The 23,837-nt window shown below is 36.9% G+C and overlaps 1 protein-coding gene across 8 annotated transcripts in view; it reads right to left on the bottom strand.

Annotated features, from left to right (window-relative positions):
- Fam172a (family with sequence similarity 172 member A) overlaps window positions 1-23,837 on the bottom strand; it is a 437,196-nt gene that overhangs the window by 83,421 nt on the left and 329,938 nt on the right. The window contains exon 12 of one of the 8 annotated variants that reach the window (XM_031359795.1): window positions 4,958-5,071. The exons of the other annotated variants lie outside the window; for them this stretch is intronic. Within the exon in view, the coding sequence (XP_031215655.1) occupies window positions 4,992-5,071 (80 nt within the window). The 3' untranslated portion in view covers window positions 4,958-4,991. The remainder of the gene's footprint in view (window positions 1-4,957; window positions 5,072-23,837) is intronic. 8 annotated transcript variants of the gene reach the window in all.

Raw genomic sequence — 23,837 nt, 5'->3', positions numbered from 1 at the left:
AGGAACTCTAGAAGAAGGAAGACCAAAAGGTGGACATTTCATTCCTTCTTAAAAGGGGGAACCAAATAGAATTATATTCTAAGGGGGCATAATGAAAGCAATGCGAAGAGAAAAACTCATAGCTCTGAGTGCCTCCAAAAAGAATGGTTGTACCAGCTTGCGATTCCACCAGCAATGGAGGAGTGTACCTCTTTCTCCACATCCTCACCAGCATCTGCTGTCACCTGAGTTTTTGATCTTAGCCATTCTGACTGCTGTGAGGTCGAATCTCATGATCCTTATGATTTGCATTTCCCTGATGACTAGGGATGTTGAACACTTCTTTAGGTGCTTCTCGGCCATTCGAGTTTCCTCAGATGAGAATTCTCTGTTTAGATCTGTTCCCCATTTTTTAATAGAGTTATTTGGTTCTATGGAGTCTAACTTCTTGAGTTATTTGTATATATTAGATATTAGTGCTCGGATATAGAATTGGTAAAGATTGTCTCACAATTTGTTGGTTGTCATTTTGTCCTATTGACATGTACTATCTTACTGATTTTCTCAAAGAACCAGCTCCTGGTTTTATTGATTCTTTGTAGTTCTTTTTGTTTCTTCTTGCTTGATTTTAGCCCTGAATTTGGTTATTTCTTGCTGTCTACTCCTCTTGGATGTATTTGCTTCTTTTTATTCCAGAGCTTTGAGGTGTGCTGTCAAGCTGCTAGTGTATGCTCTCTCCAGTTTCTTTTTGGAGGCACTCAGAGCTATGAGTTTTCCTCTTCGCATTGCTTTCATTATGCTCTGCTGAAAGGCATTTATGTTGGGATTCAAACTGTTCCTGTGCAAGGGCAGCAAATTCAGTTCCCATGCTCAAACGTGCCTCTACAGCATCATGCACACTCGCCTCTCAACTTCAACTTCTTCCTATTAACACCTAAAAAGTTCTGAATCTGTGAGCGGCCACTCAGGCCATCCTCCTTTCCTCCCATGCCTGGGCAGGAAACATCGACCCTGTGATCTATGTGCACTATGGTGGGCATTTTATAGACATGGAAGTATGTCATACACTTGCTTTACCTGCTGCTGTCTTCCCCTCACATCCTCAAGGTCTCGTAGTTCAATTCCTCATTATGTTTTGGGCTGAACAATGTTGTTTTGTGAGAATATACCATATTTTGCAATCCTAAACTGAAAGGCATTTAGTTTTTTATTGTTATAGGTCACATGGATATTCATATTTTTGTTTAAACAATATCCAATTTTTTCAGAAGGAATTGATCTTGTGTCATATAATATTTCCATGTATAACTTTTTGAGGAATCCATAAGTATTTTTTCTGGACACATTTCTTCCTTTTTATCTTTTTGGTTTTGAGACAGGGTTTCCCTGTGCAGCCCTTGCTGTCCTGGAATTCACTCTGTAGACCAACCAGACTGGCCTCAAACTCATAGAGATCCACCTGTCTCTGCTTCTTACGTGCTGAGTGAGATTAAGGCATGTGCCACCATTGCCCAGCTTTCATTAAAAATTTTAAGGTCAGTTTATGGAGGCTCGGGGAGAGAATAGTTTAGCTCCAAACTCCTAAAGCACACACTCAAAACATAGATACACAGATGCAGGTGAGTAGTTATGTGCATGTACATTCATAAGGAGAGTATCTAATCTCACTTTCAAAAAGTTGATTCAATACTAATTTCTCTATTGGTTTAATTAGAATTTAATTCCAGGTCTGTTATTAGCTCTGACCTATATTTTCTTAATTATAAATAGTAAGATAGGAAAGGTTAGTCATTAGGATTTGATATTTTTTAATACACCTGAACAAGAAGTCCTCACATACACTTACACAGACATCGGCATACACTTATACACACACACACACACACACGCACACAATTTTGCTAAGTTTTGTCTTCAGTTGAACAGGACAAATGCTTTACCCTACAATTTAGAAGCATGATACCAGGAAATGTCAGACCCTGATCTGATGTGTCTTAAAATAGTTATAAATTACGGAGGTATCATCCAAATTCTCAATAGCTATGTTTTAGATTTGCTAGTGTGTTCCTGAAAAGATCAACAAATCTCCATTAGAACATGTTCCAATATGCTTCTCAATAATTGCCAGCCCTTTTGTTTAAAATGCTTATATAATTAAAATATCTCTGAAATTTGTAAAGTTCATGAGAAATTAAAATATTGAACCTTATAAAATGTTTTATAAGACAAAATGTTTTAGTGTATTTGGTTTATGCTTTAAGATTTTAGCCTATGATTATTGCCTTCATGGAGCTAAAATATTTTGTGGCTGGAATTAAGCCAAATCTACTACCAGCATGTATTTAACTTAGATTGTATGCATTCAAGTCCTGACATTTGCATGGTCTTTTCATTTATCTGAATTCCTTCTGGCATAAACTACAGTAATATTTAACAATAGAAGCTTTGCTCTCCACTCAGTAGAGTCTACTGGGAAGCCAAGTGAGAAAGCACATAGCTGCCTGTGGGTGAAGACATGATCTGAGCTCTTCCTGGTGTGTTTGAAGAGGCCATGCCATCTCAGAGCGAACCTGGGTAGCTGCTACTACATTGTCTCCCCAAGAAGCCAAGGAAAACCTAAAGAAGACTCTGTGAATAGCAGATGTAGGTTCTGGAACAGCCAGAGAAGAGTCATGGGAGAACTACCAGATGTCTCTATCAGGAGGCACCTAGTGTAAGGTGTGTCATGGGCTGTAGCACACTGTACCTCTCATTAGCACTTCATCCTTATCTCCAGACTTGACAACAAAAATGACAGTCAGACAAGCTTGCTGGGCCACAGCTTCATCTTCACATCTCTCTAAGCTAGTACCAGAGAAGTGCAAACCATCCCCAGGGTACTAATGAGCAAAACTTCCAGGCCCAGGAAAAGTATCAGGCTTTTCCAGGCTCCTCTGAACTGCTCCTGTTCTTCTTCAGCCCTAGTCCACTCCCAAAGGAACAGCAATCAGGGGAGAAGATGGTGTATATTTTCTGCTTTAGGAAGGAAATGGCCTTTTCTCAGTTTTATAACGGTCTTTAAGAGACTGCAAAGATGGTTCAGTGGTTAAGAAGCAGTTACTGCATCTGTGGAGGAACTGGGTTTGATGTGAGGGAAAGATGGCAGCAGGTAAAATGCCCACCATAATGCACATAGATCACAAGGTCAATGATTACTGCCCAGGCATGGGAGGAAAGGGGGATGGCCTGAATGGCTGCTCATGGATTTGGAATTATTAGGTGTTAATAGGAAGAAGTCTGAAATTGAGAGGTGAGAGTGTGTGCATGATGCTGTGGAGGCACGGCAAGGGGCTACAGTGGTGCATTCTATGCTATGTAACATTCTACACTGATACATATATCATCATGAGTCTTTCTGATTTTATTAGAATTCTGAGTGAAAGGCATGAATAAAAACAATTTCTACTGAAACTGAAAATTGGGTATTATAGGCACCCTTTCTTAAAACTTGTAACAGTTCAATTCAATGTGTTGATTAGGCTGTGCCTCAGTGAGATGGACATTATCCAGTCATCTGAATAGTTACAGATATTCTCATAAGTATACATTTATAATTATAGCATAATAAGAGGAAAAGAATGAGGGAATATATTTGCTTCATCTGCAATTTTCAAGAATGAAATAGATCTACATAAGCTAAATGGCTAACCTATCTAAATTTTAAAAAGAAAAAATACCAAAAGTAATTTACTGAATCAATATATGTGAAGAATTGAGACATGAGCCTGGCTCACTTGTGAGAGGTTTAATACTCAAGCTTGAGAACCACAGTTCACAGATGTCGGGGTCAGTGCAATTCCCAATAAAGCATACAAAATAAACTTTTACAGTGGCACAGTGAAGACAGCCATCTGGGGAGCACACGATACATTCTTTCACGTGCAAGAGACACACGATAAAAAGCCAGGAAGTGACTGTCATCACAATGGGCCCTGACTATTTTTTCCTGTCAGACTTTACAAGCTGCCAGCCTACGGGTCTGTTTTATGACAGTTACTTTATTTACCCTATATTATAGTTTTGAAGTTTCTAGTTAGTTACAGTTCCATTTACACACACACACACACACACACACACACACACACACACACACACGCACATTGGACTGGGTCTCACTATGTAGCCCTGGCAGACCTGTAACTCACTATGTAGATTCTTCATCTACATAGAGATCCCTTGCTGAGCTCCAACTCACCTGTCTCTGCCTCCTGAGTGTTGGGACGAAAGGTGTACACCATCACACCCATCTTTCATAGCAATTCTTAAGTCAAATAATTGTTTAGATTTTGGGCTCCTCTGGGAAATGAGATGATATTGGGTCTGCATTCTTCTATATTGATAATCAGCAGAGGTTTGAGTTTATCATGCAACTTAGGCCCTAATTATGATTAATGAACAGAATTATAACACAATCAAATAGCAAGAGTTTATATTAATCAGAAAACACTAACTGGTTTTTGTTAGCTGCATCTCACTGATGGTTGCACACATGCTGTTACTTACTAAATTCAGACTCTTTGAGTAGGATTAAAAACAAAGGGGACTGTAGTGTTCAGAGGACTAACTCTAATTTGGACAGAATAACCACGAAAGAGAGCTTGTTTCCTGGAATTCCTGGAGAACTGTTTTCCTGGAGTGTAGTCTCCTATATGAGAGACACCACTTTAATAGGCTTGACCTGTATATAACAAAACGATATACCTTATTTTGAATATTTTTTCTTTAAATTCTTTCATTCATTCTGCATATATTTTAACCTACTTTTGACCTGAATTAAGTAGCTACAACAAAAAAAAAAGTAGGTTACAGCAATCAAATACCCTCCCTCTGTAAGTTACCTTACACTTCTCGGTGCTAGGACATATGCTCTGGCACCTGCAGATGAGAGTCAGGCACTGGGATTGTGCATTCTGACATGAATGACTACTTGCAAGCATACCTGGTGATTCTGGACAGTGGCACTCAGGAAACCCTCAATCTGGTAGGTTTCTCATGGCACATTCTGTAAAGCACTTCCACAGTATAAAGTTGTACACACTTTCTGAAACCTGACCTTTGAGAGAAGACAGAATAAAATGAAACAAATGGACGAAATGCCAGGATAGAATCGAACTCTCACTACTTCTTTTTATAAGTCACATACATTCATTTTGTACCTATTTGCTTTATTTCCCAATTGAAAAGTCAGCAAAAGTGATTCCAATTTTTTTCCAAGAGTAAAACCTTCAATTGCTAGGGAATTTATATTCATATTTTTATATTTATTTTACTTTTATTTAGCTTTTAATTCAATTTTTACTTTGTTCTGAAAAAGAATTTGAACCACACAGAGATAAATGCAGGTTAGACTCCCAGTGATGGCAAGTGAAGAAATAAAACAGATCCCTAAAGTAACTATAAAAGTTGACAAAATTGTCAAATACAACCATTCCAGTCCTGGAGAAGCCAGACAACAACTTGAGAACTGCACACTGATGGAATTCTTCCAGACACAGGTAAGAAGAGCAGCCTTATGGCAATGGCAGTGCTTCTCAGAAGCACGGCCGTGGAAGCTTGCAGAGACTGGACTGATCTGGAGTACAAGGGAAGAAAGCGATCCTCAATGGCAAGATCAGCAAATAGAGCAAGCCTTGGTGGGAACTATCCTTAAAATGCTCTGGTCCTCCCTGTATGCCAGATGCAGGGTAGTGGCAGACCAGTACAAGTGAGAAACTCAGTGGGTAAAGGACACTGACTGGAGAGCTGTACAATGAATGGTCAAAGCCAGGAAGGCAGAGGAGGAAGGAAAAGAATAGGATGCAGGGAGCACGGATTCACTCACACACTCTTCTTGGCTTGAGGGAGATTGAGCCAAACTCTGATCATCATGCCTTATAAGCAAAGGAAATAAACCAAAACAGAGAGGTCAGTGTGTGCACTATGATGGGGAGAGAGATTTGGAAGATTAAATTCAGGCAAGTGCCTAAAATCAGAACCAAAAAAATCCCTCTCAGCATCGGATAACCCCCAAGGTAAGAAATCAGGGTTTAGAGTTACATGTGTCCTGTCTGATAAAGAAGGTGCAGCCCTACAAAGAACTTCTACAGTTCAATAATAAGACAACCAAGAATTTAAAACTCCATCAAAATTATAGATGACTCATGAAAGATATATGTATAATCAATGCTCAAGTTGTTATTGACAAATGTAAATTAAGAACAACAATGGGATAACAATATACACCACTAGAATGACTGTGATATAAAGGCAGACACTAATTGTTGGTAAAGGTGTGGAGAGACTGAAACCTGTATGCATTTTTTTTTTTTATGTGAACATAAAGTGACATAGTTTACTGTGGGAAATGATGTTGTAACTTCTTAAAAAGCTGGATGTCATTTAATCTGATAACCCGGGAGAAATGAAAGCACATGCCTGCACTGATTTGAACATGAAAGTTCATAGTAGTAGGATGCACAATAGCAAATACTGAAGATACCCTTCAACTTATGCAGGGATAACAAACTGCAGAATCATCATACAATGGCAGGTTATTTAGTAACACAAGGAAGATGATTAATACATACTACAACAATGAAGAATCTCATAAACATTACTATAAGCAAAAGAAGCTGAACACCAAAACCACATTATTTTTTCATGTATATGGTTTTGTCAAAAAGGAAAATTGGTGGTTGGAGCAGCATAATGAGGACTGCAGAGAGGATCAGGATTAACTCCAACTGAGCATTCCACAGTTTCTGGAGTGATGAAGATGTTCTAAAGTTGGAACACAGTAGTGACTACATAAGTATAATTTACTAAGAATCAGTGAACTACACACTTAGAATTGGTATATTTTGCTTATATAAATGTACCTCATTAGTGTTCCAAGTAACACAATAAAATTTTTTCAACAATGCAAAAAGTTTTGAAAAAGTCAAAAAGTGGTTAATACAATAAGGAATGGGCATGATTATTCCCATTTAGTTGCTTGTTCCAAATGAGATGCAAATTTAGCTCCTGTGCTTCTAAATGCTCAGAGAAGGCATTTGGTACATTCCCAGATGTGGCAAGGATCTGGGATCTTTGAACAGGTCGAATGCCTGGCTTTTAACACTGAACACTGACCTGAATTTAATTTAGATAGGAATTGGCTGGTTAAGTTATACTGTTAAGAAATAAAGTTTAGGAGCTATTGCCACAACACATTTTAGGATTTTAATTGTCCATAACATCAAAAGAAACAAATTCTGGGAAAAATTTTTTCCTACTATAGAACTTTCTAAAAAAAAGTGAGTCATGTGCCAATGTCTTTGCCACTGTCTTTAAAATTATATGTGCATAGTGATGGATCTAGTGAGTGTGTTCTAGGGGTGCAGAGACAGTGATTCCTTAGATCCCAGTGTGGTGCAAGGGACCAAGGTCAATTGGAACCCCTGTGCTAGTGATCTTAGGCTTCAGCAACCCCTTCCTATCTATGTCAGGCTGCTGCTGGACAATTGCACTTTGTGTTATAAAATCAATAGCACTTTGAGTAAAAGGTCATTTAAAATGGATTGAGAAATTTTACAAAACACAAATAATCTAAAAAAGGGCCCACTACACTGATTCCAAGATAGAAAAACAATTCAAACATGCATATGGGGGTCAAAAGACATCTGGCTACATTTATCTCAAAGTGCTATGCATACAAAGCATTCTTTATTCCTTTTATATGATATTTATATGATATTTATATTAACAAATTGAGGACAGTTTTATTTATCACACTGCCAATCTGGTCAAAGGAACTAGCCATGCTACCCATGAATGTTCTCTGTTGCCTTGCAAGCTCTGAGAGGCCCATGTCTAAGACTGCGTCTTTGCCTGCAAGTGTAAACCACATCACATAACAGATTATAACGTCTGTGGGTGGTTCATGAGTCATTCAACTTAGATATTCATATATCATATTAGATTCTAACTCAAACTATTCCTTTCTTACTTGGAGTTAATGCACACTGTGGAACAGTTTATAATGTGCACTGCTGGGGCTTAACATGCTGTCCTTCACAGAATATTAAACTTGAGATAGATTTACTGGTGCAAAGCCTGTCAATATAGGCTATGACTTACAGCTCCGTACCTCCTCTTGGTCATCTGCAACTTCTACTCAGAAGAACATTCCTATATTTCCCCATCAAATATAACTTTGAAGACACAGTCTTTAAACGTTTACTATTTCCTCTTTATGGTTCTTTATCTTATTAGTTATATCATTAAACCAGAGTCATACCAACTATAGGCAGTGGAATCATCTTATATATTAATTTCCCATATGGCATATCACATTCTTGTACTAAAAGTTCTTGTTTTAAATAGAAAAGGCTAGGCTTTTGCCTATACAACTACAATACTCTACTTAACTATAAAAAAATTCTACTTCTTCCCCAATGAATTTTTACTGCCAACAAAAGTGAACCAAGATTTTACTTACATGGATATTAAATCAGTCTTGTTTATTTTAAAAATAAAAAATCTATAAAATCTAAGATTAATTATATATACATATCTAAAATAATGAGATTGTATAGAGAAGTGTTCATGTGAAGCTAGCAAAGTTGAAGAGTTGAAGTACACAATGTTCATCACTTATGAACAGACCTTGAAAACTATGCTAACAGTTTAGAGAATGTACCCTTAAGTTATTAATTTCAAATGTCCTTCTGATATGGACTCCATTCTGTGGCAATCCCCTTAAGTCATGTTGTTACATTTGGCTATAACATGTGTTACTATAGTTGTACACTCTTACCTTTGCACTTTGGAGTGAGTAACAAAGCACCGTAATTACCACTGCTACGTAGTGTTTACGTTGGTTCTCCAAAGGTTAAGAAGCTGATTATAGCTAAAATCAGCTTTGCCCGAGGCTTCGGGGGCTCTGTGTAATCAAATTAGACAAGCAGGGCACAGTGTCACCTAACACAAACCAGTGGCACTTTCTTCTCTGCTCTCCCCCTCCGCCCTGCACACTTTATTACAGAAACAACACATGCTTTATGCTTCTACCACATACTTTAAAAAGGACTGCTTTCTAATGAATTTGGCTTGTAATTTCCTAAGATGCTTACCTGTTTAAAAGTAACAAAAGTATATTGAACAATATTTAAATATGAAAATCTTCTAAATAAATTTTTTGAGGGAAGAGAAAATATATGTTATTTTAAAACACAAAAATCACTTCACTGTAAAGAACTTGGAAACAATAACAACAACAAAATAATACAGCTGGATTTACATGGCCAATCAAGGAAGTACCAGCATGAACCCAAAGTCTACACTCTTCAATGAACTCCTAGAGTTAGCATAGCCAAATCTTGTTAAAAAAGAATTCTATATGTAGAGACATGTAAGTATTTTTAGAAAAGACAGGTGACAACATTACCTACTATAAATATTATGAAGTCTTTCTAGCTTTCAATAGACAGTTTTATTCTGTAGCAAACTGACAAATGTATCTGTTTCCTGGAGAACTCATAAGCACAGCAGATGATACATTAGCACTTCTAAGGATCCTCAGGAATCCACTCTGCTGATCTTGGCCCTCCTTTCTCCCTCTCTACTCTGAAGCCATATAAGTCAACTATGTAATAGATATATTCAAGAAAGGATTTTTTTTTTTTTAAATAAGGTTAGGAGAAGGATAACAGCTCTTCACTGAAGTTCTTTTTTTAACAGATTCCATACATAAGCACAGTAAAACCTATTACTCAAGTCTAAATCTTGTTTACTCTGTGTCTCAAGGAAACAGAAAATAGACACTGAAGGGCTGTTAGAAAAGAAATGCAATGGAAAAATTAAATAAAAACTGAAAATTAGTTTAAAAAAATTTACTAGGTAACATTTATTGTGCTTGTACCTTCCTATATTTGAGTCTGAGTTTTTAGTTTACATTCTACATATTTATTTAGTTTGCTTAAAATGGAGAAGCAAAAAAGAATTCAAACAAACAAGTGATCAAGAGAAAATGATTTTTGCTAATGATTTATTCTAAGCATGAAAACCAAAATGTGTTATTTTAATTGATTAAGTCATAGAGAGTTCCTGAGGAAGTCAAACCTTGGTATTTGCTCAGTCAGACAATTTCTGCTAATCCAGCAGCACTTAACAAATTCACATGTGGTTAGCTTTTCTTGCCATAGCTATATATCACAGTTCTGTGCTGCAAGCTGTGCAAAAGAAAATCAATATGCCAGGTTTAACAAAAGAACAGGAAACATGATGTTCCCTATATTTTCAATGAACCTCAAATGACTCTGCTGTTCATCCTCAGTACACTTATGACAGAGACACACACTCTTGAGTGGAAAGAAACTACAAAAGAATGAAGTACACACATTTGGAACTGATGTTCTGCCTTATTCCATAATCGAGTTTGTTTAGAAGAGGACCCTCTCACTCCCTGTGCACAGTATAATCAGCCATTTATAGGGCACTATTCCTCTTGATGAAGGCTTGAATATACTCACTCTCTAGGTCAGATAAATGTATACCATTTATGATAATATTTTGAAATACATATGTAATTTATGTGTTAGGGACTGAAATTTTTCTTACAAGTGATATAGTGATTTTCTTACATATGATATAGCTCTAAGGGGAAATCCCCACAGAGGCTGCTGATGTACAGCAGCAGCTAACAGAGTGCAGACTTCTTCATCTTCTCCTATCAGTGCAGAAGAAGTAGGTTAGGAGGGAAACACTGAGCACGAAGTGGGAGTGATGTCGACCACGAGGTTGGCAAAGAGCAGAGCTTCCCCAGCGTTCTCTGCTCAGTGATGTGGAACTAAGTGTGGCCAAAGGAGCAGCAAGTTGCACTTCAGCCAAGGGACTCAGGGCTGTGGTCACAGTTGCTCCACAACTCTCATCCCTACTTTAAGAGAAAATTGGCTTTGGAATTGTTAAAAGGGCCAAATACAAAGAAACAAGAAATCAAAGTAGCATATGTGTTAAGAGAAATACATGTGCCCATTTGGAAATTCTTTTGGTAATTTCTCTATATTCTAATAAGAAGTTGTAAATGGATCAAGAATGCAGAACAGAGTAGAGGATGTTACTGATCAGTGCTAAAGTACTGACTACTATAGAAATTAAAGTTAAAAAATTACACTTGTCCCAAACTTTCTAAGACAAATTTAATTTATTGATTAACATGCTATTAAAAAAAAAAAAAACAGGACAAGAATATATTCCCAACCAGAAACTAACACTGGAATGATTTTATGTATTGGAGAATGGTAATATTGCTGGAAACAATCATTTTAGCATCATTCATACTTTTGTTTCAAAATAGATTACAGTTCCAACACTGGTAAGATCACAGCAGCAAAATGAAACTTGTTTGATATTAAGGGGGAACAGAATACCCACGGAAGGAGTTGTAGAGGCTAACTATGGAGCAGAGACTGAAGGAAGGACAATTTAGAGACTGCTCCACCTGGGAATCCTTCCCATATTCAGTCATCAAATCTAGACACTATTATGGATGCAAACAAGTACTGGATGACAGGAGCCTGAGATAGCTGTCTCCTGAGAGGCTCTGACAGTACTTGACTAATACAGAAGTAGAGGCTCAGAGCCATCCATTGGACTGAGTACAGGATCCTCAATGAAGGAGCTAGAGAAAGGACCCAAGGAGCTGAAGGGTTTGCAGTCCCATGGGAGGAACAACAATATGAACTAACTAGTACCCTCAGAGCTCCCAGGGACTAAAACTCCAACCAAAGAGTACACATGGCTCCAGCAGCATACGTATCACAGAGGATGGCCAAGTTGGTAATCAATGGGAGGAGAGGCCCTTGGCCCTGTAAAGGTTCTATGCCCCAGTGTAGGGGAATGCCAGGGCCAGTAAGCAGGAGGGAGTGGGATGGTGAGCAGGGGAAGGGAAAAGGGAAGAGGGGATTGTTTTAGTTTTTGTTATTTTATTTTATTTTTTTCTTACTTACTTTTTTGGGGGGGCAGGGGAACCTGGGAAAAGAGATATTGTAAATAAGAAAACATCTAATAAAAAAATCCAGAATAATAGAAAATAATATAGAAAATAATCCCACAGCATAAAAGTCATAAATTAATTGCATACTGAAGTAAACTCAAACACGCACACACATACACATTCACACCTATATACACATGACACAAAATAAAAATTTTTGATTCACCAAAAGTCACATACAATACTCAGTTAATTGTATGGCCTAAAGATAGTGTCAGGACATTGGAAACAACTCTGTTAGAAAATGCCTAATTACACTGTAACAACAAAGAAGGGATATGCCATTCCTCTTCGGAGATCCCACATTACTGAGAAAAAGACCTAAATGTATAACTGAATTTAGGTGAAATGAGAATTCATACAGATTTAGCATGCTATAGATATCCTCCCCACATCTCCATAGTGGCTCTTGGTAGCATCTGTCCTACACGTCATCTAGCCATGAGAATTCCTATATTCCCAGTGAACCAAACCTACTGTCTTACTGCCTGTGTAAATTCCTGGTCTGTTTTTGAGGCAACACTGTTTTCTTTGGCTGTCTTCTTTAGGTGCTGCCACTGGCTCTCCCCTTTGTCTGTCATTTCTTTAAAGTTGACAGAGTAGGGTCTTCTGTTTACTTCTGCAAGTACTAATTCATTTCTGCAACACTCTCCTCTTGTCACACCTGCATACACAGGAGATTTTTTTTAAAAATTTCTATGTCTCAAAATAACAAAATAAATTTAAAGATCTTTGCCAAATTATCCTAGTTTCTATCACATCTTTAGATCAAAACAAAACTGAAATATTTGATCTATTTAAAATTTTTCACTGTACAGTGCTGACTTAATGGTATATAAATAAAATGGTATATATATTTTCTAATGTATTAGAAAATATCCTAGGGCTGGAAAGAATCATAAAAACAATTGATTTTCTCACCCAATACTTAAAATGAGAAAGATACAGTCATCAGCTGACTAACTGTACTTAGCGGTCATTTCCAGATTCTGCCGCCCTCACTGTGTTGTCTTCCAAGATGATTGCGGAGAACTGCCAATTAGGAAACTGTCCACACACAAGAATTCTACTACTCTGAATAAACATATTAAGTTTTCAACCATTGAGCCTCTGTGTGCTTTCTCGTGACATCCTCCTGTGACTCCTGTGTCCTCTATTTCCCCAGTTTTTCCGTTCTTGCCTATTAAATGCTTTGCGGCAAAGCTACCTTTCTCCCAGGCCCTTGCTCCTTGGAGGAACTGCTTAGTAAGTATGCTTCCTAAGTCAAACCAAACATTAAAAACTGTCATTAGTCTTTATCATTGAAAACTGTAATTTTAAAAAAAATCTCGTGTTCCTAACTACTTTGTTCCCTTCTTTTATGTAAGGCAAACAGAAAATGCTTTGGTTTCTGAAAATTCATATGGAGTGCTATTTTAAAACAAAACATGTTCTTTTCTCATTTTCCTTAAGTTTGCGTTCTGAGCATTTTAGACTTGGTCACTTGACCAGTCTTCAGCACTGAGTGGCATCTCTTGCCTGGGTTTGGTTGTTTTCTTTGGTCTACTGAGGCTATCATGGCTCTTTTCTTCCTAAAGTTCCTCTGACTCTCATTGTTTTGTAAAACAATGAAATCAAATTACTGGACTCAGTCAGCAGCTATATCATTCCTATCATTTAATCATCAATTCTTTTTACTCATATCCTTTAAGGAACATGCGATGTAGAACTGAAGCAGAAGCATATTAAAGATTGTTTTCTCTAACATTCCAGGTAGAGGGATTTCCTCTGTCAAGTTCTTCAAAAGCAGCTGGAGATGTTGCTCAGTGAGAGCAACAGGCCCTGGGGTTAAGTATCAGTATCAAGAGGAAAGGTTGAAAAGCAGTCATCAGACCTTCACTTGGATACTTGATACTTTTTCACTTGAAAAGATGGAAAACTTGTTGATTTACAATGTAGCCAATTTGGTTTAAGACAATTGGACATGATTATATTGAGCCTATTTAATTTTTATAATGTATAATCAAAGTCTTTAATGTCATGTCTATTTGAAATTTCATGTCTGGTTGGGGTTAGGAACTACTAAATCACTCCTTTTTGAATTCTTTGGGAAGCTTATCTTTTAGTTATGTTCACCATCTTCAAGATCTCAAGAGATCCTTTCTTCCAATGATTTCAAATATCTACCATCAAATGTATTGAGGAATTCAAGGAAATAGTTTTAGAAATTTTTTTTTAAATAAAAATGTGGAAATCTATTTTATGTTTTTTATTGGATACTTTCTTTATTTACATTTCAAATGTTTTCTCCTTCCCAAGTCTCCACTTCAGAAACCCCCCTATCCCATCCTCTTCCCCCTGCCTCTATGAGGGTGCTCCCCCACTCACCCACCCACTCCCATTTTCCACCCTGGCATTCCCCTACACTGGGGCATCGAACACCCTGAGGCCCAAGGGCCTTTCCTCCCACTGAACTTAATGACTTCAGTTGACATGAACCAAACGTGAAAAATCTGGCCTTCAAAGAAGCCTCTGTCTGCTGTGATCAATAGTTTATGTAGGGACGCATAACTAGTCAAATTGCTGAGAATAGTCTTCTCTTGAGCCCTAAACGGCTCGTCTGTAACAACTCCTATTTCAAGCTTCAGGAAATCTACTGGAAGGGAGCAGAAGGCATGTGAGAGCTGAAGGATGGTGAGGAACACTGTGACATGCTGTCTTTGCGACATGACATGATCACTACCGCCGTGAACTTAACTGCAGTTATGATTACCTGCAAAAGACCAAGTCGTTGAGGGCAGTCAAGTTTTTTTTTTAAATATATAAAAATGTCCTGTAGAATATTTAAACCCCAATCATAAATGTCTGATACATGAGTTTTCATTTCTCTTTCCGAAAGAAATCATGAACTTCCAAGTGTTTTTTCACATTGCTAGACACTTATATATGTTTTGGATTGTCTCCTTTTTTTTTTCATGATTCATTGAGCCAAATACCACACCCATCATGATCACTATATAATGCTAAAATAAGGTAAAAGGTGTACATACTATCTTATCTACATATATATTTTTTATTTTTGAAGCAAACATAGTAAGAAACATATTCAGTGTCAATAAGCATCAAAGATTTGTAGTAAAATGTGTAATCATGGAAGGAGTAAATGGGTAATAAATTCAGCAAACTTCAGTGGCAAATCTTGAAATCAAGTGAATTTGCTAATGCTCTGGACTGGCTTATTTAAGGAGTAGTTTTGAACTTGATAGTATGGACCAGGGGACGGTGGGCAGCACATGCGTGGAGCCTTGTCAGGCATCTGTAAGATGAGTTGCTGTGAGGGTGAAGTGGCTGTTACAGAACTGGCTGGAGACAGTAAGTGTTGTAGGCTTTGAAGTCAGCTCAGCTTTGATGCACTCTCACAGCCCTCAGAAGACAGGGTGGAAGAGGGGATAAGACTTCTCAATTCTGTCCTTGGCGCTTTTACTCAGGAAATCTTAGCATGAAAAGAGACCAGTGCTTCTGTGAACTTGAAGCACAGCTCGAGACTGCCATTTAGTTTTTTTAAAGATTCAATTACTGATGCGGTAGCCAACATACTTTATTCATTTGAGTATATGTACATGCATAAAATTATCGCAATATGTGAATCAATTAGTGGGGATTACATTAATGATAATTTTGTTTTCTTACTATGTTATGTATCACTTAAGGAAGTGGATGCGATTTCTAACCTTGAGAAAGTCACTAACAAGGTTAGTGAGATTTTGATAAGCAATTAAAACTTACAAAAGGCTACAGAGTTCATATAGTACGTAAGTTTAGAAAGCTGGCTTGTATTAGAAACAAAAGACACTACTACAAAGAATACATATGAATCAAATAAGCAATCATCAAGACAAAGGGATAAGGATGTCTGTCTTGTATGTTCTGTGATAAAGGAAAATGAGCAGCAGACTGTGGTTTGGTAGACAATAGCTTCTCTAGTTTCCCTCACTTGCCCAAATGTCCCCACACTGAGCTGTGACCATAAGCTGTCAGCAACTACCAAGACATTCAGCACTTTGCTTTAGAAAGTTACAAATTTTACCTTATTTCAAATATTTGCTGTATTTGCTAAGGTATTGTAATCATACTTTTATAATAGTTTATTTTTGAAATTATAATCACACCATTTCCCCTTTGTTTTTCTTCCTTTTAACTCCTCCCATGGTCCCACTTGTCTATTTTCTTTAATTGCTGATATTAGTGTGTGTGTGTGTGCGTGCTCGTGTGTGCATATCCTCTCCCCCCCCCCCCCCCCCCCCCCCGCCCCCATGGATCTCATCAGGACCTCCTATGAGCTCACTGTGCTCTACCACTGGGCTGCATTCCTGGGGCTTTAGCATTTCTCCTACATCAACATACTTTCTTATTTGCTTATTTCTAAGTTAAAAATCAAACAAATTTAATCTACTTTTATGTGTTACACATACCTTTTACTAATATATATTATAAGAAAACTTACAATGCAAACAAACTAAAGTTCAGTCATAAACTGCCTGTGCTTTGTGGATAAAATGTGGAAAGGATTCTGTTTAAGGGTAGAGACAATTACTCTCCCTAGTAATTTCTTGCACTTAAATAAGAACTAATGTGCTTAAGATATTTAAATGTCCGTGTGTTCAGAGAGGTAAGATTATTAGAAAAAGCTATTTTATTTGGAGTTGTAAGGCTTGATAATTGCCACCTTAAACATTAGTTATTGTAACACGTTCCTGATTATTTTAAAAATAGCAAAAAATCCATAGTTAAAAAAGAAAAAAGCAAAAGTTATAACATAAAATATCAGGACCCCTGAGACTAAAGTAGTAACTTAAAAAGTTAAAAGAGAAAATGTTTCCTTCTTAATCTTTCTCAGCAAAGTAAACAAGCTGCCTACTGCTTAAAAAGAAAAAAAAGGATTTCATGTTTCCTTGATAGAAACTAAAGAAACTGTCCTACATGAATGCCTTTAGTAGGAGGAAAAACATGAGAGAAGTTACCCTTGCTTATGTGTTGGTGACACAAAGTGAGATGAGGAAGAAGAGGAATCCAGACACTGAAGAGGGTGAACTACAGCGCAGGAAAACGAAAGTCATTCTCTGACATTTTTATGTGCATTCGAGCTGACTGTAAACATAAAACAAAGCCACTGGCTAAGCAATATGACTCAAAGAAGTAGCCCGTAACAGTGGAATGTTTACTGTGTATTAGAATTTCTTATACAGTACTTAATTTGATAGGTAAGATTTTAAGTATTGTTCTTATAATTCTCATTAAGCGGGTACAAAGTGTCAAGTTTTATAAGGTAGCAAAATGCCAACTCCAATGAATTTTAACATTAAGGAAAACCATAATATATATAATATAATATAATACAATATAATATAATCTTTCAGGTACAGCAAAGGGTTGAGGATCTGTGAACATTTGTAGTAAGGCCTTTAAGATGAACTGGCCATTCCCAAAGTCATCTCACTTGGCAGGAAAGAGAGACTTGGCATGTGACCAATAAATTACAAGAGAGCAACACCTTGGGGTTAGAGGGCACTGATAACTTCAACAAATCTCACCAGCTAAGGCAACAGATTAACCTGCGGGGTAGGACGCCCTACAACCCTAACTTGTTAATACCTCTAGATTTTTAAGAGTGACCCCCACTCTGGTCTCCCATATTAGTTGTTAGTCACACTAATTACAGCTTAGCGGTATTGTTAGTACCAGTTTTCCCTACCCCCAAAGATATGCCGAGAAATGTTATCTCCAATAGCTTCAAATAGCTTCAGCAAAATTCTGCTGTGCACGTTAGGAACACTTACCTCCAGCTTTGAAAGGGTCTTTTATAGACATCAAAGGACAGACACTAAAAGCAATATGTGTTTGTGAATTCTATAAAGCTTTTCATAAAGGAAGCTGTAAAAGTATGAACAGAAACTTCTGTAACTGGATCTTTAGAATGATTTGTAAAAATCTATTATATTAGACCTTTTATGCTTATGTTCAACAAAAAGTAGCTTGTGATTTCAACCATAAGGAACATGTTTTTCTTTAAATTTATGAGCTAAGCAGTCTATCCAAAATTTGTGATTTTTAGAAAGGATAATGAAATTTCTACTATGATCTTAAAGAACTATTTTAAGCCAAACATTTTTATTAATGTTAACCTAAGATTATATGGCGGTGGCCATAGGATTCCAAGTCCATGAAGATTCAAATACCATCTGTGATGCTGCAGTAAAATTTAAACAAGGCATTAAATCAGAACAGTAACACACCATAGAGATTTACAACCAGAGAGCCATAACTGAATTATTAGGATTAATATGAATCGCTTCACACATAGGGACTGCAGGTCTCAACACCTTGATGGTTTTGCTTTGAATGAACTCTATACAATTTCTACTAAATCTTAAAAAAAATAAGCTAGTATCAAAAAATAAAAAGTATGAAAAGACAGATAAAAAATAGAAAGCTAGAATGAACAGGTAAGCTAAGAACAACTTTGTATTTTTATGGGTTTCCCAACTGTGAGAACAAGTGTTCCTCATGTTGGGTTGAAATGAACAACTTTGATATGATAAGCTTTGCTTCATCTTATTATTTTTTTATCATATCATCTTTGGTTGTTATTTCTTAGAAGCCTGTTTTTTTTTTCCCCTAATGAGAGACAGAAAGGGAGAGTAGTAGAGCGAGAAAAAACTTCTATAACCAGGTTATACTTAATTAGAAAAGAGCCTATTATTCAATAAAAGAAAGAGAAAAAAAAACAGGGTAAGTTAAGGATGCTCAAGGTAAATATGGTAACGAAACCCCAATTTTACAAAATATTAAGAAATGACATCTAACATCCAAAGAAGAAACTTTTATATTTTTAAATCAAATATAATATTCTTATAAGATGGTCACTAACAAGAATCTGATCTAGGTGAGTCCCTGGGAAATGAGGACCTGTTAATCTTGTTAAATACAAGACAACTGCCAATATCAAGACTTGACTGCCCCTTAAGGAAACAATGTCCTTAATTAAGTTTATGGCATTTCCTTTAATATTACTCTGGTTGCTAGATGCATCAAATTTTGGCGAATTAAAATAGTCTTGCAATCTATAAAATTTGATATTTCATAATAGTTTGCCTTTCAGCATAGGTAGGAAGTTTTTTTTTCATTGTGAGAACCATAATGACATGTCATTAAATAGTATTACTGTACATGGAACTGAAGGAACACTGACTAGTTACTTCTTATTGTCTCTGAAGACAGAAGAGGATAAATAGTAGCTGTTTTTTTTAACCTTTCTTGACTGATCTGATTACCATTTCTTTCAAAGTGATATAACATGGACTACAAAAGGTCTTATATAGCAAAATCATTTGAGAAATAATATTAAAAAATCAGAATTAGAAAAAAGATCTAAAAGAAGACAATGATAAAATCTCATATTTTAAAATCACATATAAGATAATTTGTGAGTAATAAGATAGACTACAGATATCTCTGAATTAGAGGCCAGCCTGGTCTACATAGTGAGTTCCAGATCACTCAGAGTCTACCTAGTTAGACTCTGTCTTGAACCTCACTTACAACCCCCACAAAAGATATATTTATGTATAAGACTTAGGGATTACTTTTAGTGAGGCATAGTAACAAATAAAATTAAAGATACACAGAGCTTGAAATTTCAAGAAAAAATTTCAAGTTAGAACAGTACAGAGTCTCATTATCTACTAAAGGCTGGATACCAGTGGGATCAGCAGGGACATTTGCTTGGGCTATATGCAGGGTAGATCAGTTGTCTAGAAGTCACACGCCCTGGATTTGATCAACATTACCACAAAGACAAAAAACGAATGAGGGAGAACTCATAGCAAGGACCATGATGGCAAGCATGCAGACATGGTGCTGGAGAAGGAACTGAGAGTTCTAATCCTGATCGACAGGCATCAGGAAAACAACTATGAACCATTGATCTTGGCCTTGAGCATCTGAGACCTGAAACTGAAAGCTTGGCCCCAGAGATGAAATTTCTTTATTAAGTCCACACCTACTCCAACAAGGGCACACCTCCTAATAGTGCTACTACCTATGGGTCAATGGGACTGTTATTCAAACCAGCATAGCACATAGAAGGCTTCCACAGTAACCTGTCTGTGTTTTTTTTTTTTTCCTGATCTGGTTTGCTTTTCTGTCTCTCTTAGTCCACCACTCACCTCTTAGGTAGTCAAATATTTACAATGGTCTAACTATTTTGCACCGAGTTCCAGGGTTATTCTTTTATAGAGCTAAGTTGTACATTCTTCTAAAGCTAGCCACTTGGTAGTTATCCTTGACCTCTGGATTCCTTTCTCTTACTCAAAATGAGCACTCCCTGTCTATTTTTCATTTTTTTTGCCCTTTAGATATTTGGTCACTGAAGAGCAAGCAGAGAGAGACGAATGAGGGAGACGTCATAGCAATGACCATGATGGCAAGCATGCAGACATGGTGCTGGAGAAGGTGTTGTGGTTTATTAGAATGTGAGAAAGAACAGATGTTAGGGGCCAGAGAAAAGTTGCTAGGAAATGGTCAAAACTGTTTGATCTGCAGTTTGGAGACTTTCACATCTGTGTGGGGCTTGGTATTTTTACTTTGCTTGCCATGTTCTTGTACATTACCAATGGCATATATAACATAAATTTTCTGATACTTTTAAAATTAATTATTATATGCATAGGTATTAAGAATAATGTGAGAAATCAAATCATTACTTATATATAGTTTCAAACTTTAAGATCTATGGGAAATAACACAAAATGTATAGCCAGATAAGGACAGGTAGATTTTTACAGTGAATCTCAGAATGCCTATGTGATATTCCTCTAAAGAAACAAAAACCCACCGTCTGAATATGTGCCCTCTGCTGTTTTTACCTGTTTTTATAACACACACACTCAGAACAAATTAAAGGGAGTGACCTGATTGATCACAGCATCTTAATTTGATGACAATAGTGGTAGGCAATGCTTAGCAGCATTGTGGCCAGATTCAGTCTAGTGAGATGGTTCAAAAACTCAAGGTGCCAAATGCCAGGTATTTCTTTGGGAAAATGAATTATATCTCTATCAAAGTATGTATCAAAGATTTCTTCCCAAGTGATGCTTTCTACTCTCACCAATGGATTCACCTGTCCTATTCTCAAAATAGATAAAATTAAGGCCTACTATCTTTTTTAGTCCCAGGGTTTTTAGTTGAGACATTTTTTTCAAATTTCCAGAGAAGAGACCAAGTGTGAACCTCAGCTGTACAGGGCATGTTTAGTATGTTTAAAGCTCTGGATTTGATTCCCACAAAACTCCTTCCCTACACACACACACACACACACACACACACACACAGAGAGAGAGAGAGAGAGAGAGAGAGAGAGAGAGAGACAGAGACAGAGACACACACAGAGATACACACACACACAGAGAAAGAGAGACAGAGAGAGTAAGAATGAGAGAGAGAGAGAGAGAGAGAGAGAGAGAGAGAGAGAGAGAGAGATTCAAAAGATAGAATGTAGATCTGAAACAAGATAGAATGTAGACCTGAAACAGTGTGACTGTATGACTAATAACTTTTCTTTGTTATCATGTGGTTATTTCCTACTTAACTCATTTGTAAGGAAATTGTCTTCTGTCCAAGTGCCTTCCTATATCACTTTTCTCAATATAATCCTAGATTTCTCCTGGGAGTGGTAGATATATGGGTTGAATTGTGGTCCTTCAATGTATATTCTAAGCTCTCATACCTTAAAATATGATCTTTTTCAGAGATAAGGGCTTTATAGAGGTAATCAATTTAAAGGAAATATTAGGGTCGGTAAGGCACTAAGCATATTAGTATAGTTAATATCTTATATAATATGGATAAAGATATGTAGAGAAGAGAGTGATATAAAGAATATAGAAAGTGTTTTCATGCAAGGAGAGAGGAATGGACGACACCCTTGGCTTATAGTTTGTCAATGGACCAGTCCCACCCACATCTTCCTCTTAGACTTTCAGCCTCCAAGGACAATAGCTTCTGGTTTAAGCATCTACTTTGAGATACCCTGACAGCCCTAGAAAGCTAGAATAGAAGATTTCAGAAAAGCCAGAGAGGGCTGGGTATTTATCCAAGCCCAATTTCAGTTATAGTAATGAATACCTGATATAATAAATTTATATAGAGAAAAGGTTAATCTGAGCTCACCGTTTTGAAGATTTCAGTCCATAGCCAGTTGGTCTTGCTGGTTTTGGGCCTTAGAGAAAGCAGCATACAGTGGTGGGGGAGGGGGACATATGGTAGAGCAAAGGCATTCCTCTTATGTTCAGAATGCAAAGAGATGAAGAAGTGAGGACAGGTCTCCCCCCTCCTCATGGAAGCCCTCCCATTAGGTACCAAGGTGAAGACCAAGACTTAAATATGTAGACTTTGGAGGACATATGGAGTTTTCTACATCCAAATTATAGACACATTCCATGAAAAAATTGTATGAACAGTGGAAGGTTCAAGCTTGTTTCTGGGATGAGCAATGAGAGGCAAGGTGATAAAGAAAGAAAGCTTATGTACGAGTCACAGTTTATGGCCAGTGCTACCCTTCTCTGCAATGTATTCTAAGCTTTGAAGTCACTCCCAGGCATATTGCTTTGTTCTTACCTGTGAACATTATGTACTTGTAGGCTGGAAACATTAGAAATTATTCATTTAAACTATGTCATGCTATAGGGCTTTCTGAAAGGTTCTATCTGAATCTTTCAGGTAAAAATGTTAACATTTGTCCCTTACCTAGTTGTCAGCTGTCTGCTAAGGAAATGGATTTTATAATTTTTTTTTTTTTTTTTTTTGAGACAAGGTAGCACTTTGTAACCATGGCTGGCCTGAAATTCCATACATAGTTCAGGCTGGCCTTGAACTCACAGAGATATGTCTATCTAAGCCTCCTGAATGCAGAGATTAAAGGTGTGTACCTCTAAACCCAGCCTTATAATTATATTTCAGCAGTTATCATCATCATTAATGATATTTTTCATTATGAAAGTTTTCTGGAAACTGAGACTGTCATTTCTCAATAGTTGGGGCTACCTGTTCTTTTTATATGATGGTTCTCAGGGCTGTCGAAGAATATTTTTTGTGAAAAGTAAGTGAAGTATAGGTAAGTTATGACAGCAGCATTATGAAAAAAAATTATTGAGTACTAAATAACAGACATAAATTTCCTGAAAATTTCTTTCAATACAATCCATATTTATTATCAAATTTTCTCCTGTGATTTGTACACATAAACTAAGGCTCTTGAATGAAGTAACTTGTTTAAAGTGACAGGGACAGTGGGTTATTGAACTTATACAGAAACCTAGAAACAAACACTTAAAGGTTGGAAATGTACATGCACACACAACCCACGTAATAAATCATCTATTATGTGACTGCACAAACATTTCAATTTAGTTTCAATTTTAGTTCATTTATGGGACAAGTAGAATCCCTCCAAATATTTATAGGCTGAGTTATTAGCTCCTGATTAGGACTGTTCAGAGATAAGATCTTTACAGAAAGTTCACCTAAAAAGAGGTTATTAGAGTAGGCTACAAACAGAAGGACTTATAGGCTTATACAAAAAGAGGGATGTGAGCAAGACATCTACAGATTGGGAAAAAAATTTTACTAATCCACATCAAGTAGAGGGCTAATATCCAAAATACATGAAGAACTTAAGAAGCTAACCTCTAGCTGGGCAGTGGTGTTAATCCCAGCACTTGGGAGGCAGAGGCAGGTGGATTTCTGAGTTCGAGGCCAGCCTGGTCTACAG

Source organism: Mastomys coucha, unplaced genomic scaffold (genome assembly GCF_008632895.1).
Source record: "Mastomys coucha isolate ucsf_1 unplaced genomic scaffold, UCSF_Mcou_1 pScaffold8, whole genome shotgun sequence".
Classification (NCBI taxonomy): domain Eukaryota; kingdom Metazoa; phylum Chordata; class Mammalia; order Rodentia; family Muridae; genus Mastomys; species Mastomys coucha.
This window is presented reverse-complemented; position numbering and strand designations above follow the sequence as displayed.